This window comes from Schistocerca americana, chromosome 11 (assembly GCF_021461395.2).
Source record: "Schistocerca americana isolate TAMUIC-IGC-003095 chromosome 11, iqSchAmer2.1, whole genome shotgun sequence".
Lineage (NCBI taxonomy): Eukaryota > Metazoa > Arthropoda > Insecta > Orthoptera > Acrididae > Schistocerca > Schistocerca americana.
The window spans coordinates 152,362,997-152,376,595 of NC_060129.1; the positions used below are offsets into that span (position 1 = coordinate 152,362,997).

At 41.3% G+C, this 13,599-nt stretch overlaps 1 protein-coding gene across 2 annotated transcripts in view; it reads right to left on the reverse strand.

The window, feature by feature from the left end:
• Window positions 1–13,599, reverse strand: part of LOC124553735 (peroxisomal carnitine O-octanoyltransferase) — a 263,361-nt gene that overhangs the window by 176,229 nt on the left and 73,533 nt on the right. For both annotated transcript variants that reach the window (XM_047127665.1, XM_047127666.1), the window contains exon 5: window positions 8,413–8,596. In XM_047127665.1, coding sequence (XP_046983621.1) covers window positions 8,413–8,596 — 184 coding nt within the window. The remainder of the gene's footprint in view (window positions 1–8,412; window positions 8,597–13,599) is intronic.

The window sequence follows — 13,599 nt, forward strand, 5'->3', positions numbered from 1 at the left end:
GTCAGGTCACAGCTGAACAGGTTAGCAAGTGGGTCACAGCTGAAAGTTTAATTATTACCTTCACAAAGACACACATTATAATTAATTAAGCACAGCACACAAAATTCCTTGCGGTTCACAGATGGATTATAAGTTAAAAGGGACTCAACACATGGCTAAACCAGTCAAGAAGCTCTTTTCACTCTGCTGCGCACTTAGAAGCATCTCCCACTGCATTGATATAAAGACAAGAGCAATGGCTTATTTTGTAAGATTTCTGTCCCTGCTGCCTTATGAGATCATCATATGTGGCAGTGCACCTGAAGTAAATAATGTAAAACTCGGCAGAACCAACCAGTAAGAATACTATTTAAAGCAGACAACTGTACATCTTATCCACCTTTTTGAGGGTCTTGGAATTCTTACACTCATTTTCTGATAAATTTACTTCTTAAACTTTTTTGTTGTTGATAACGAAAATCAGTTTCAACTGAACTGTGATGCACACAGTCAGAATACAAGCCAAAAAAATCATTTTCATGCAGACTTTGCTTTGTTGTGCAAGGTTCAGAATGCAGTTATGTACTCTGGTAGTAAGATACTCAGCAAGCTCCCATCTAACATACAGCCAAAAATTGGGGATCACTACCAGTTCAAAAAATAGTTAAACACACATTTCATTAGTCACTTTTTATACAAATTATCTGATACTCTATATTTAGGGATTTAAATTTCCGTTACAAACATGGGAGATAGCAGCATTTGCTATACGGCTGAAAAACAAGTAATTATATATTTTAAATAGGGGTCAGTACTTACAGACATAAAAATATTTTCTTTGAAACATACCACTGTAATCAAGTAAACAGGAAGCTACAAGTGACAGTTCAACATCATCTTTTCTTAAAATAAAGCTTTGTTACCCATTTACCCTAATGAATTGAGTTGGTAAAGGAAAGAAGGAAGATTAGGGTTTAACATCTGTTGACATTGAGATCATTAGAGACAGAGTTGGTAGAAAGATGGATAGCACCAAGCAGTGGAGTGGTAGTCTATTGTTAATTTTTATCACTACAAAATGATGAGTCATTGTTCAACAGTGTTACCAAAAACTTTTTAAATCTCAAAAAGTTCTTGATTGATTTACTACAGACTTTTAAACAATACTCTTGTTTCAATGTTCACTTTGTACAAAAGTTCTTGTAGAATGTAAATACTTTAGGATTAAAGGAGGCCACCCATCGAAAGGCAGAAGCACTGAGCTGTTAAAAGACTCTCACAAAACATGGAAAACTTGCCAGCTTTTGGAGTTATCCTTCCATGAGCTAGAGTACACAAACAAACACAACCCCCCCCCCCCCCCAACACACACACACACACACACACACACACACACACACACACACACACACACACACAACCTGGGGCACAGGTGTGTGTGTGTGTGTGTGTGTGTGTGTGTGTGTGTGTGTGTGTGTGTGTGTGTGTTGGGGGGAGGGGGCAGAGTGCACATGTGTACTCGAGCTCATCCAAGAATAACTACAAACGCTAGGAAGTTTTCCTTCTTTTGTGTGTGAATATGAATGTCAAAAGCATTCAGATGGCCAAAGCCTACATATTTTTTTCAAATAACAATGTACAGGTTTTCAGTCAAAGCTGACTGGGAGAAAAAAAAAATCTGCTCTCCTGTGCTCTAAAAATATCTGGTTTCATTTCTTTGTAGCAACGACAGATGAGATAAACGAAAATCCAGAGACAGCACTTTGAGCGATCCAGCAGGAGGCATACTGAGGCTGCTTCCGGAAATGGAGATGGCATTGGCAGCAGTGCATCAATTGTGGAGGAGAGTATTTTGAAGGAAACAGTGCATAATAAGTAACAGGTAAGTGTAGAAAAATTTTGTGGACAAAGATTTGACTACACTTTAAACTATTAGACTTATTGTTTCTACCACATATGATGCGTGGTTATAAAATAATGGGCCTGATGCTGTCACAGAGTAAGTACACATGCACCAAAGCTGAATGACCAATAGCTGTGAAACGCGAAGCTCACTTGAATGCGGCATTTATGGTGTCTGTAGACAAAGGAGTGTGGCAGTGGCCTTCATTCGTGTAAGAGCTGTTATTTTGTTTTGTAGGAAAAATGAAGATGACTCGTGCCCATGACACCCTACGACATTAAAAAGTGATGAATATATCGTATCAAAAAGGTAGGTAATCTGATTCCATCTGAGCATCAGTTGACTATCAGACTGATTACTGAAAATGTAGGAAATGACACAGAAAGCCTTAGCAAAATTTTACATAACCAATTTAAAACAATAAAAGTGTGTGTGGAGCTTGTGTCAAAAATTCTTACGACTGAACAACGAGAAGCTCGAGAAAATATTTGTCCTGACACTTTGAATAGCTCTGAAAATGACCCTAATTTCTTTGAAGTAGTGATAACGTGGCAAATCTCGGTTTTTCACTTATGCCAACACTACTCAATTCTGTGAGAAAATAAGAGAAACCAACCCGTTAAGAGCTTTCGCGCAGAGTACAGTACTCCAGGATTAGGCAAAGCACCTTATTTGCCTGATCTGGTACCATGAGTCTTTTGTCCATTCCTCAAGGCCAAATCTGCATTAAAAGGACCAAGGGATCAAGATTTCAGTCTGTTTAAGCTGCAGAAGAGGGGAGAGGGGGAAGAAGGGCCTCACAAATCATCAAAGAGCTCACAGAGGAGGTCCCAGTGCTCTTTCCATCAACAGAAAATTTGCATGGAGCATTGTAGGGATAGAGGACAGGAGAACATTGAGGGTGACAATAAGTAAATATGTATCTTTATGAAATAAAATGTTTAACAGGAAAAGTCCTGTTATTTTAGAGCCACACCTGGCAGCATTGTCTTCCTCCTTGTATGACATCTGTTGAAACAACACCTTTAAATATGCTTTGTTATCAATCCTTTTAAAAATTCTGGAACATTCTTAATTTTCCACCAATGCTGTGTTGGAGTGTAATGCGGTTGGCATCTTTGCACTCGCCTGTGTTTGATATGTAACTGCCATAAATTTCATTGTTTTTGTGTGATGTGCTTATATGTGGATGTGTGTGTGTTATTGTTCAGAGCTGTATTGAGTAGAGCATTGTGTCACAAATTTCGAAATGTCAGTTAAAGGAGCAACACATCTGCATTAAATTTTGCACGAAATTCAGGAAAAGCTTTACAGAGACGGCCTAAATTATGCACGAAGTCTACAGTAATGAATGTTTGAGTCATACTCGCTGTTACAAATAGTTCAAACAGTTTAAAAATGGCCGGACAGAAGTTAAAGATGACCCTCGTTCAGGACGCCTTCGACATCTACTGATGACGCTCGAGTCAGGAAGGTCAACAAAATTGTGAGTGCCAACTGAAGACAGGCTGTCCGAGAGATTGCAGAAGAATGTAACATTTAAGTTGGTTCGTGACACAAAATCCTGACACAGCATCTTCGATTACACTGTGTTGCTGCCAAATTTGTCTCACGGCTCACGAGTCGAGACCAGAAACACCTTCGCCTCGCAATCTGTGCAGAGCTTTTGGATTACGCAAATGAGAATGACATGTTCGTTAAGAGAATCATTACTGGTGACGAGACGTGGGTCTACGGTTATGATGCTGAGAACAAGGTTCGATCTTCACGGTTCTCCGAGACAAAAAAAATCTCGTCAGATCAGGTCAATTTTCAAAGCCGTGCTGATAGTTTTCTTTGAATATAAAGGATTTGTCCATCACATATTTGTGCCACAAGAACAAACTGTCGATCTATGGTACTATTGGGGCGTGTTGGGATGCCTGTGAGAAACTGTGAGAAGGAAACGGCCTGAAATGTGGTACGAAAATTCACAGCTCTCGCATCACGATAATGCAACCACAAATTCATCCCTGTTGGTGCACGAATACTGCACAAAAAATGAAATCACTCTGCTGCGTCATCCTCCGTACTCTGCAGACCTCACCCCTGTGGACATTTTTTTAATTTCCAAAGTTGAAAACCCCATTGAAAGGACAGAGATTTGAAACAATAGCCGAGATCACAGAAAATTTGCAGATGGCACTCTGCACAATTCAGCAAGAGGAGTACCGAGACTGCTTCTGGAAGTGGAAATGGCATTGGGAGGAGTGTGTTTTGAAGGAGACCATGCACAATAAGTAAAATGTAAGCCCAGAAAAATTTTGTGGACAAAAATCTGGAATTTTTTGAGCAGACCTCCTATACAGGGTCTTACAAAAAGGTACGGCCAAAATTTCAGGAAACATTTCTCACACACAAAGAAAGAAAATATGTTATGTGGACATGTGTCCGGAAACGCTTACTTTCCGTGTTAGAGCTCATTTTATTACTTCTCTTCAAATCACATTAATCATGGAATGGAAACACACAGCAACACAACGTACCAGTGTGGCTTCATACGCATTGTTACAGGAAATATTCAAAATGTCCTCCGTTAGCGAGGATACATGCATCCACCCTCCGTCGCATGGAATCCTTGATGCGCTGATGCAGCCCTGGAGGATGGCGTATTGTATCACAGCCATCCATAATACGAGCACGAAGAGTCTCTACATTTGGTACCGGGGTTGCGTAGACAAGAGCTTTCAAATGCGCCCATAAATGAAAGTCAAGAGGGTTGAGGTCAGGAGAGCGTGGAGGCCACGGAATTGGTCCGCCTCTACCAATCCATGGAGGAGATGGGCAGGAGGGAGGAGGGGAAGAAAAGGAGCAGAAGCTCTGGTGGTGTCAAGGACGGGGAATGGAATTGGCTGTGAACTTTCAAAGGAAATGGCCCGGATATTTGCCAGGAGTGATTTAAAAAACCTAAATTTGGATTGCCGGACACAGGTTTGAACCTTCACCCTACTGAATGTGGTGTCACCGCCAGACACCACACTTGCTAGGTGGTAGCCTTTAAATCTGCCGCGGTCCGGTAGTATACGTCAGACCCGCGTGTCGCCACTGTCAGTGATCGCAGACCGAGCGCCGCCACACGGCAGGTCTAGAGAGACTCCCTAGCACTCGCCCCAGTTGTACAGTCGACTTTGCTAACGATGGTTCACTGACTACATACGCTCTTATTTGCCGAGAAGACAGTTTAGCATAGCCTTCAGCTACGTCATTTGCTACGACCTAGCAAGGCGCCATATTCTTCAAGAATGTATTCTGAACAGATAATTTGTGAATCATGTACCGTCAAGAGCGACGTTCATCATTAATGGATTAAAGTTAAGTATCAAACTAATTACGTCCGCTTTCTGAATTCTCATTCCTTGTCATGTTCCAGACCTCACGTTAGTATAGTTCTTCCCTCCTCATGCCAGCCTGCGTGAGCTAAAACGCGTGCATTTCGGCCTCCATTCGTAACACAACACTGAATGTGAGTCCAGTGTACTGACCACTATACCACCTTGTTTGATGGGAAGGGGATTAGGATGTAAATCCAATTCCTATACATATTTGGGAATTGTGAAATACTGCTGGGTTTCTGAGCACAATATACAGATTAAGTTTCTATGATTTGTTTGCCTTTTTTTTTTTTTAATGTACTCGGTGACTCTTTCCACATGCTTTTTTTATTTATTTATTTCTGTAGGACCAAATCAAGAAGCAAATATCCAAGGACATGGAATGTGACAGTACATGAAATTATGACATAAAAATGAACAGATAAAAATAAAATGTTTATGAACCAAAAAAAAAAAATCAAGCCATAAGTTCAAGTAGACGCAATCAACAATATAACATAAGAATCAGCTCAATTTTTCAAGGAACTCCTCAACAGAATAAAAGGAGTGATCCATGAGGAAACTCTTCGGTTCCGATTTGAAAGCACATGGATTACTGCTAAGATTTTAGAATTCTTGTGGTAGCTTATTGAAAATGGATGCAGCAGTATACTGCACACCTTTATGCATAAGAGTTAAGGAAGTCCAATCCAAATGCAGGTTGGATTTCTGTCGAGTAGTAACCGAGTGAAATCTGCTTATTCTTGGGAATAAGCTGATATTGTTAACAAGAAATGTCAATAAGGAATACATTTACTGAGAGGGCAACATCAAAATACCCAGACTCGTGAACAGGGGTCAACAAGAGGTTCGTGAACTTACACCACTTACTGCCTGAACCGCCTTTTTCTGAGCCAAAAATATCGTTTTAGAATGGGAAGATTTACCCAAAATATAATACAACATAAGTGAATGAAAATAAACAAAGTAGACTGATTTTCATGTCGAATGATCACTTACTTCGGATACTGTTCGAATAGTAAAAATGGAAGCATTAAGTCTTTGAACAAGAGCCTGAACATGAGCTTTCCAAGACAATTTACTATCTATCTGAACACCTAGCAATTGGAACTGTTCAGTATCAGTAATCACATGCCCATTCTGTGAAAGTAAAACATCAACTTTTATTGAATTTTGTGTCAGAAACTGTAAAAACTGAGTCTTACTGTAATTTAGTGGTAGTTTATTTTGTACAAGCCATGGACTTATGTCACGAATTGCAGTATTTGAAACAGAGCCAATGTTGCACAGAACATCGTTTACTACGAACCTAGTCTCAGCAGCAAACAGAAAAATTTCAGAATTACCCCTAATACTAGAGGGCATATCATTTACGAGGGCATTTCGAAACGTAAAGACACAATGGCTCACAGTCCTTAAATAGAACATTTATTTAGAAAATGTCAGTTACATCTTATTAACTGGATTATTTGTTATTTTTCGACATAATCACCCTCGTCATCCAAACATTTGTTAAGTCGGTGCACAAGCTTTTGTATCCAACAGTCATAGAAGGTTGCTGCCTGTTGTCGGAACCACATTTCAACTTCATCTTTGATCTCTTCATCGTCGTGAAATGATTTTACACCAAGATGTGACTTCAGGTAATCGAAGACATGGAAGTCGGTGGGCGCAAGGTCCGGGCTGTATGGCGGATGGTCCAATATGTCCCGTTTGAATTGTTCGAGTAGTGCTTTGGTTACGAGCGCTGTGTGAGACCGAGCATTGTCACGAAGCAATCGGACTCCACTTGTCAGCATTCCCCTGCATCTGTTTTGAATTGCCCTTCGAAGACGTTTCAAAGTCTGGCAATATGCAACAGCATTAATTGTTATTCCAGGAGGCATAAATTCCAACAGAAGAATGCCTTGTCTGTACCAAAAAACAGAAGCCATGATTTTCTTCGCTAAAGTTGACGTTCTGCATTTCTCGACTTTTGTTGAATTCAAATGGTGCCATTGCATTGATTGTTGCTTGGATTCAGGTGTACGGTGATAAACCCACGTCTCGTCACCTGTCACAATGTGATCAAGGAACTCATCACCTGCTTCAGCAGAGCGTTTGAGGAAGTCGAGTGCAAAGCCCATCCTTTTCTTTTTGTGTTCTTCCGTTAACAGAAGGCTAGAAGAAGGGACCGGTTGGAAGGACATGTTCTAAGGCATCAAGGGATCACCAATTTAGCATTGGAGGGCAGCGTGGAGGCTAAAAATCATAGAGGGAGACCAAGAGATGAATACACTAAGCAGATTCAGAAGGATGTAGGCTGCAGTAAGTACTGGGAGATGAAGAAGCTTGCACAAGATAGAGTAGCATGGAGAGCTGCATCAAACCAGTCTCAGGACTGAAGACCACAACAACAACAACAACAACAACAACAACCGTTAACAATTTCGGAACCCAGCGTGTGCACAATTTACTGTGCTCTAACTTGACAGTCACAACTTCATAAAGAGTTGTCATTGACACGTCCGGTATGATCTGATGCAATTCTTTCAATGTGAGACGTCTATTTGCACGAATTGCTTCCTCCGTTCTCTGAAGAAGGGCATCAGAGATCACAGATGGCCGACCTGTTCTTTGTTCGTCATGAACACCGGTCCTACCTTCAGAGAAATGTCGACACCATTTCATTACATTTTGTCGATGCATAATGTTCCCATAAACAAAAACAATTTCTTTGTGAATATCCGCTGGTCACTGACCTTTTGCATGAAGAAAACTTATGACGGACAGCACTTCGCATTTGGTGGGATTCTGAATCGGCGCAGCCATTTTAAACATGACCTACTCCAACCGAAAGCAACGTTCAATGGCCGAACGACCGCGAGGAGAAAGCTAACGGTTCAAGGTTAACATCAGTGTTGCCAACTTGCTCGCCAAAACTCTTCTGTTCCTCTGGCGTACGGTGCACCTTTACTTTTCGAAATACCCTCGTATATAAATAGGGAACAAGAGTGGTCCCAATACTGATCTCTGGGGCACCCTTCTTTTGACTGTACCCCAACTCATTTTTATTTTAATTCAAAACGGGATGAACAGGAAAGAAGGAATAAATGACAAATGAACAAATGAAATGCAAGAGCCAGGAGAGAGACTGTTTCTAGCAGAGCAGTGACTCACTCGTGCGGAAGTGGGAGTCGAGGCGGTCGGTGCCCGGCTGCGGGACGCGGGCGCAGTTGAAGAGACGGCGGAACTGCCGCATGCTGAACGTGGTGCGGCCGTCGGCGGACCGCGTCGGCAGCAGCTGCTCCTCCCGCAGCAGCTGCCACAGCCGCGTCATGTGGTACGCGTACAGCGACGCGTGCTGCGGACACAACCCAGTCACTTCCCTGTCACCTCTGTTATGTGCCCCAATTCTGGGCATCAATATGCTGTGTCTGCAATTCTGACTTAATAAAATGCACGCTGCAGAAACTGCTATTAGAATGCTTCAGTTGTATGTGAAAATTACTGAACTATCAGTATAATAAGTCACAGTTGCAAAATACTAACGCGAATTCTTTACAGATGAATGGAAAAACTGGTAGAAGCTGACCTCAGGGAAGATCAGTTTGGATTCCGTAGAAATATTGGAACACGTGAGGCAATAGTGACCTTACGACTTATCTTAGAAGCTAGATTAAGGAAAGGCAAACCTACATTTCTGGCATTTTCAGACTTAGAGAAAGCTTTTGACAATGTTGACTGGGATACTCTCTTTCAAATTCTGAAGGTGGCAGGGGTAAAACACAGGGGGCGAAAGGTTATTTACAATTTGTACAGAAACCAGGTGGCAGTTATGAGAGTCGAGGGACATGAAAGGGAAGCATTGGTCGGGAAGGGAGTGAGACAGGGTTGTAGCCTCTCCCCGATGTTATTCAATCTGTATATTGAGCAAGCAGTAAAGGAAACAAAAGAAAAATTCGGAGTAGGTATTAAAATCCATGGAGAAGAAATAAAAACTGTTAGGTTCGCCGATGACATTATAATTCCGTCAGAGACAGCAAAGGACCTGGAAGAGCAGTTGAACAGAATGGACAGTGTCTTGAAAGGAGGGTATAAGATGAACATCAACAAAAACAAAACAAGGATAATGGAACGTAGTCGAATTAAGTCGGGTGATGCTGAGGCAATTAGATTAGGAAATGAGACACTTAAAGTACTAAAGGAGTTTTGCTATTTGGTGAGCAAGATAACGGATGATGGTCCAAGTAGAGAGGATATAAAATGTAGACTGGCAATGGCAAGGAAAGCATTTCTGAAGAAGATATATTTGTTAACATCAAGTATAGTGTTAGGAAGTCGTTTCTGAAAGTATTTGTATGGAATGTAGCCATGTATGGAAGTGAAATGTGGACGATAAGTAGTTTAGACAAGAAGAGAACAGAAGCTTCAAAATGTAGTGCTATAGAAGAATGCTGAAGATTAGATGGGTAGAACACATAACTAATGAGGAGGTATTGAATAGAATTGGGGAGAAGAGGAGTTTGTGGCACAACTTGACAAGAAGAAGGGACCGGTTGGCACATGTTCTGAGGCATCAAGGGATCACAAATTTAGCATAGGAGGGGTAAAAATAGCAGAGGGAGACCAAGATATGAATACACTAAGTAGATTAAGAAGGATGTGCGTTGTAGTAGATATTGGGAGATGAGGAATCTTGCACAGGATAGGGTAGCATGGAGAGCTGCATCAAAACCAGTCTCAGGACTGAAGAACACAACAACAACAAGTTGTATGGGGGCCACTGGATATAGTATTTAAAGGATTAAATAAGGATATTACTTGTTTCCACTATTGTTTAATTTCAACACATAAAATGCAGTAAAGAAACTATTCCATATTCCTAGATGTCCGAAAAGCATTTGAAATGGTACCCCACTGCAGACTGTTAAAGAAGATATAAGTAAACAGAGTAGGTTCTGTGCTGGTGTAAGCTGTAGCCAGCACACTGGTGGCAAAGATGCAGTGCGGAGATTGATTGTAGGCACTGGATCGAGTGTGCCTATCGTGAGAGAGCCCAGACACACCGACATGCAATATACCGCCAACGCTCTCTCAACAGCAAGTATTTCTTTTTTTTCTGTGGTTATCAAGCAGACAATGAAGTTTGATCAGAAAAGCTTCAGTTGTAAGTAGAAACTACTGTGACATTTACATCCCTTAGCTCGATACAGCAGCCTGCAAATACACACTCTTCATTCAAATGGTTAAAATCATTTCTAATGTAATATTTTATATCAGAATGAGTAAGTGTGCAAGACCCTCAGTGATTTCTCTCGTCTACAAAATGTGTTGTGTACTTCCGAAAGTTCAGTTTCGTGAAGAATTTTAATATTATCAAATGGAAGCCAACGTTCATTGAGGCAAATAACTTTGATATTTTTGCTTTCAGAAAGAATAATTTGTAATTTGTCAGATTTATGACTTTTGTATGAAAAGTCACCACTCAGACAACTTACATTCAAGAGCATTATGTGGGGACATTTCTTCTTATTTATGGTGCCAAGTATACTCTTTCTTGGCTACCATTTTGGTCTTGCTTCCACTGACTGGAGGGCCTCACTAACTCACTCTTCAGTTTGGCTCGTGTCAGTCATTCACTCGCAGAGCGTGTCACAGGCTACGATAGTACATAGTGACCGGAACTGTGACAATAGCAAGATTACCAATATTGTCTGCAAGAGGACTATTACTGGTGAGTTTGTGCCACAGACGTGGACTCTATTCAAATTAAGTAGCAGCTTCATGTAAACAAAGAACTGTATTAATCCACGTGTGCATTTGTGTTTTAGTAATAGGATACCAGCCACCCACAACAACATCCTCTTCCTTGCGGTACAAGATTCTACAGGTTCTCAGATATGTGAGTGGCTCTAAGACTTCTCGAGTAGTAGGACCCATTAGGTTGACCTCAAAGGCAAATGTTCATCGGGATGGAAATGATCGTGTGGCACTGTCGGCCAGGAGACCCCATTCGGGGGAGTTCGGCCACCGTATTGCAAGTCCTTTTTAGCTGACTCCACTTCGGCGGCTTGCAAGTCAATGATGATGAAAATGACTAAGGACACACAACACCCAGTCCCCTGTCGGGAATCGAACCCGGGCCCCCTGCGTGGTAGGCAGTAATGCTACGGAGGCGGACTTCATCGAGACAACGGTATTGTCAGCAAGGTGTGATAGGACTGCTATTATTTTATGTATACATAAGTGATCTGGCAGACAGGGCGGGCAGCAATCTGTGCTTGTTTGCTGATGATTCTGTGGAGTAAAGCCGTCGGCACATGGACCGTGCTGTCGAACGTTAACACTGAGCGTGCCAAGTTCAACGTGCTGCTGAACGCTCAGGAACGGTGCGACTTGTGCATACGGTTCGTGGGCCCCAACGTGGTATTCGCGATCGCAACGCACTCCAGCAGCAGTTTGAGGGATGTTTCTAGTTTGTAAATCACACAGTTTACTGAACGGGCGCGCGTAAAATTCCCACGTTAGCTCTATTAAAACGCACATTTCCTCCATCGTCCGCGAAAAGGAAGGTACCGTGTCCAATCAATAAGGACACAGGCTTATAAAAGTTCCATTACAAACAGTGCGGTACAAATTTGGAACACTTCTCCGCATAAGATAAACATTATTTCATCATTCCCACATTTTAGTAAAACTCCAAGGTCAATCTTACTTGACCACTGTTCCTACCCAGTAGCAGAATCTTTGCAACATGTGAATTACGAAGCGTAAAAGAAAAAGGAGCAAAATATCTTTATACAAGTAGCGCAAGCTGTCCTGCAGATCAAGCCAATCGAACAAAGTCACCCCTCAAAACAAGCTGAACTTATATTTACATAACATCAAATATTATAGCATATGCTTATATTAAACTAATAATAAAGTATCAGAACCTAATAAAAACACGAATGTTAGGAAAAAAAAAATTGGAAGTGTTGACACGCGAACCACTGCCTCAACAAAAACTCATTACCGAAGAGAGACGCTACTCATTACGCTAAACCAACAACTCGATCCTTGTACTTAATCATATTATGTTAGCACTTACTGAAAACGTTAATCGTAGATAATTATGTTACTTATTGAAATTTAATTATAACGAACTGTACCAAGAACAATGCATGTTTGGTGGATCTTCAGTGTGTCGCTGCCTTCAAATAGCCTCCTCTCATAATACGCAAGTTATAGTAATTCTTTTGACACAAATATGATGTTTCTCATTATGTTATTGGAACGAATCACACAGTTAACAACGGGTTTTCCAGTGATTCTCAATTTGCTGGTGGTCGGAAATGGCATATATACATATAAGCTTGAAATGAATGCCAATATGGCGCCTCACAACTCTGTACTGAAGGGGGACGGCGTGCGTGTGACGTAGGTGGCGTTGTGCCATCTCATTGGTCAACGCTCAGAATATCTGACATGCCAGATACTGCTCTGCACGTTCGGAAAGACTCCCGAGCGTGCTATCCCACGCTATGACGTCAGAAACTCGGCACGCTCAACGCTCAACGTTCGGATGCACGGTCCGTGTGCCGACGGCTTAAGGGAAGATGTAAAAGTTGAGTGCTTGTAGGAAGATACAAGATGACTTAGACCAAATTCCTAGTTGGTTTGATGAATTGCAGCTAGCTCTAAATGCATGAAAACGTAAGTTAATGCTGATGAGCAAAAAAAACCATAATGTTCAGATACAGTGTTAACAGTCTCCTGCTTGACAAGGTCGTGTCATTTAACGTCATTTAAATATTCAGGTATAACATTGCAAAGTGATACGAAATGGAATTAGCGAGTGAGGATTCTGATAGGAAAGGTAAATGGTTGACTGCAGTTTATTCGGAGACTTTTAGGAAAGTGTTGTTCATCTGTAAAGGAGGTAACATATAGGACACTAGTGTGACCTATTCTTGAGTAATGCTGAAGTGTTTGGGTTCCACAGCAAGTGTGATTGAAGGAAGACACTGAAACAATTTAGACGCAGGCTGGTAGATTTGTTACCAGTAAGTTTATCAACACACAAATGTTACAGAGATGCTTTGGAAACTCAAATGGGAATTGCTGGATGGAAGCCAACTGCCTTTTTGAGGAACACTACTCAGAAAACTTAGACAAGTGGCATGTGATATTAAGATTGACAGAAGCAAACCAAATGCACAAGAGATCAAAATCCAAACATAGTTGCATACTGTAAATCTGTTACAAGTGAATACCTGGAGGTAACTCGGAAGCTGTACCACAATGGAAGGTAGAAGTGAAATGGATGTTAAAGCTCAAATAGCCCAGGGAAGAGAATCACTTATGCAGAGAAGAACGTTGCCG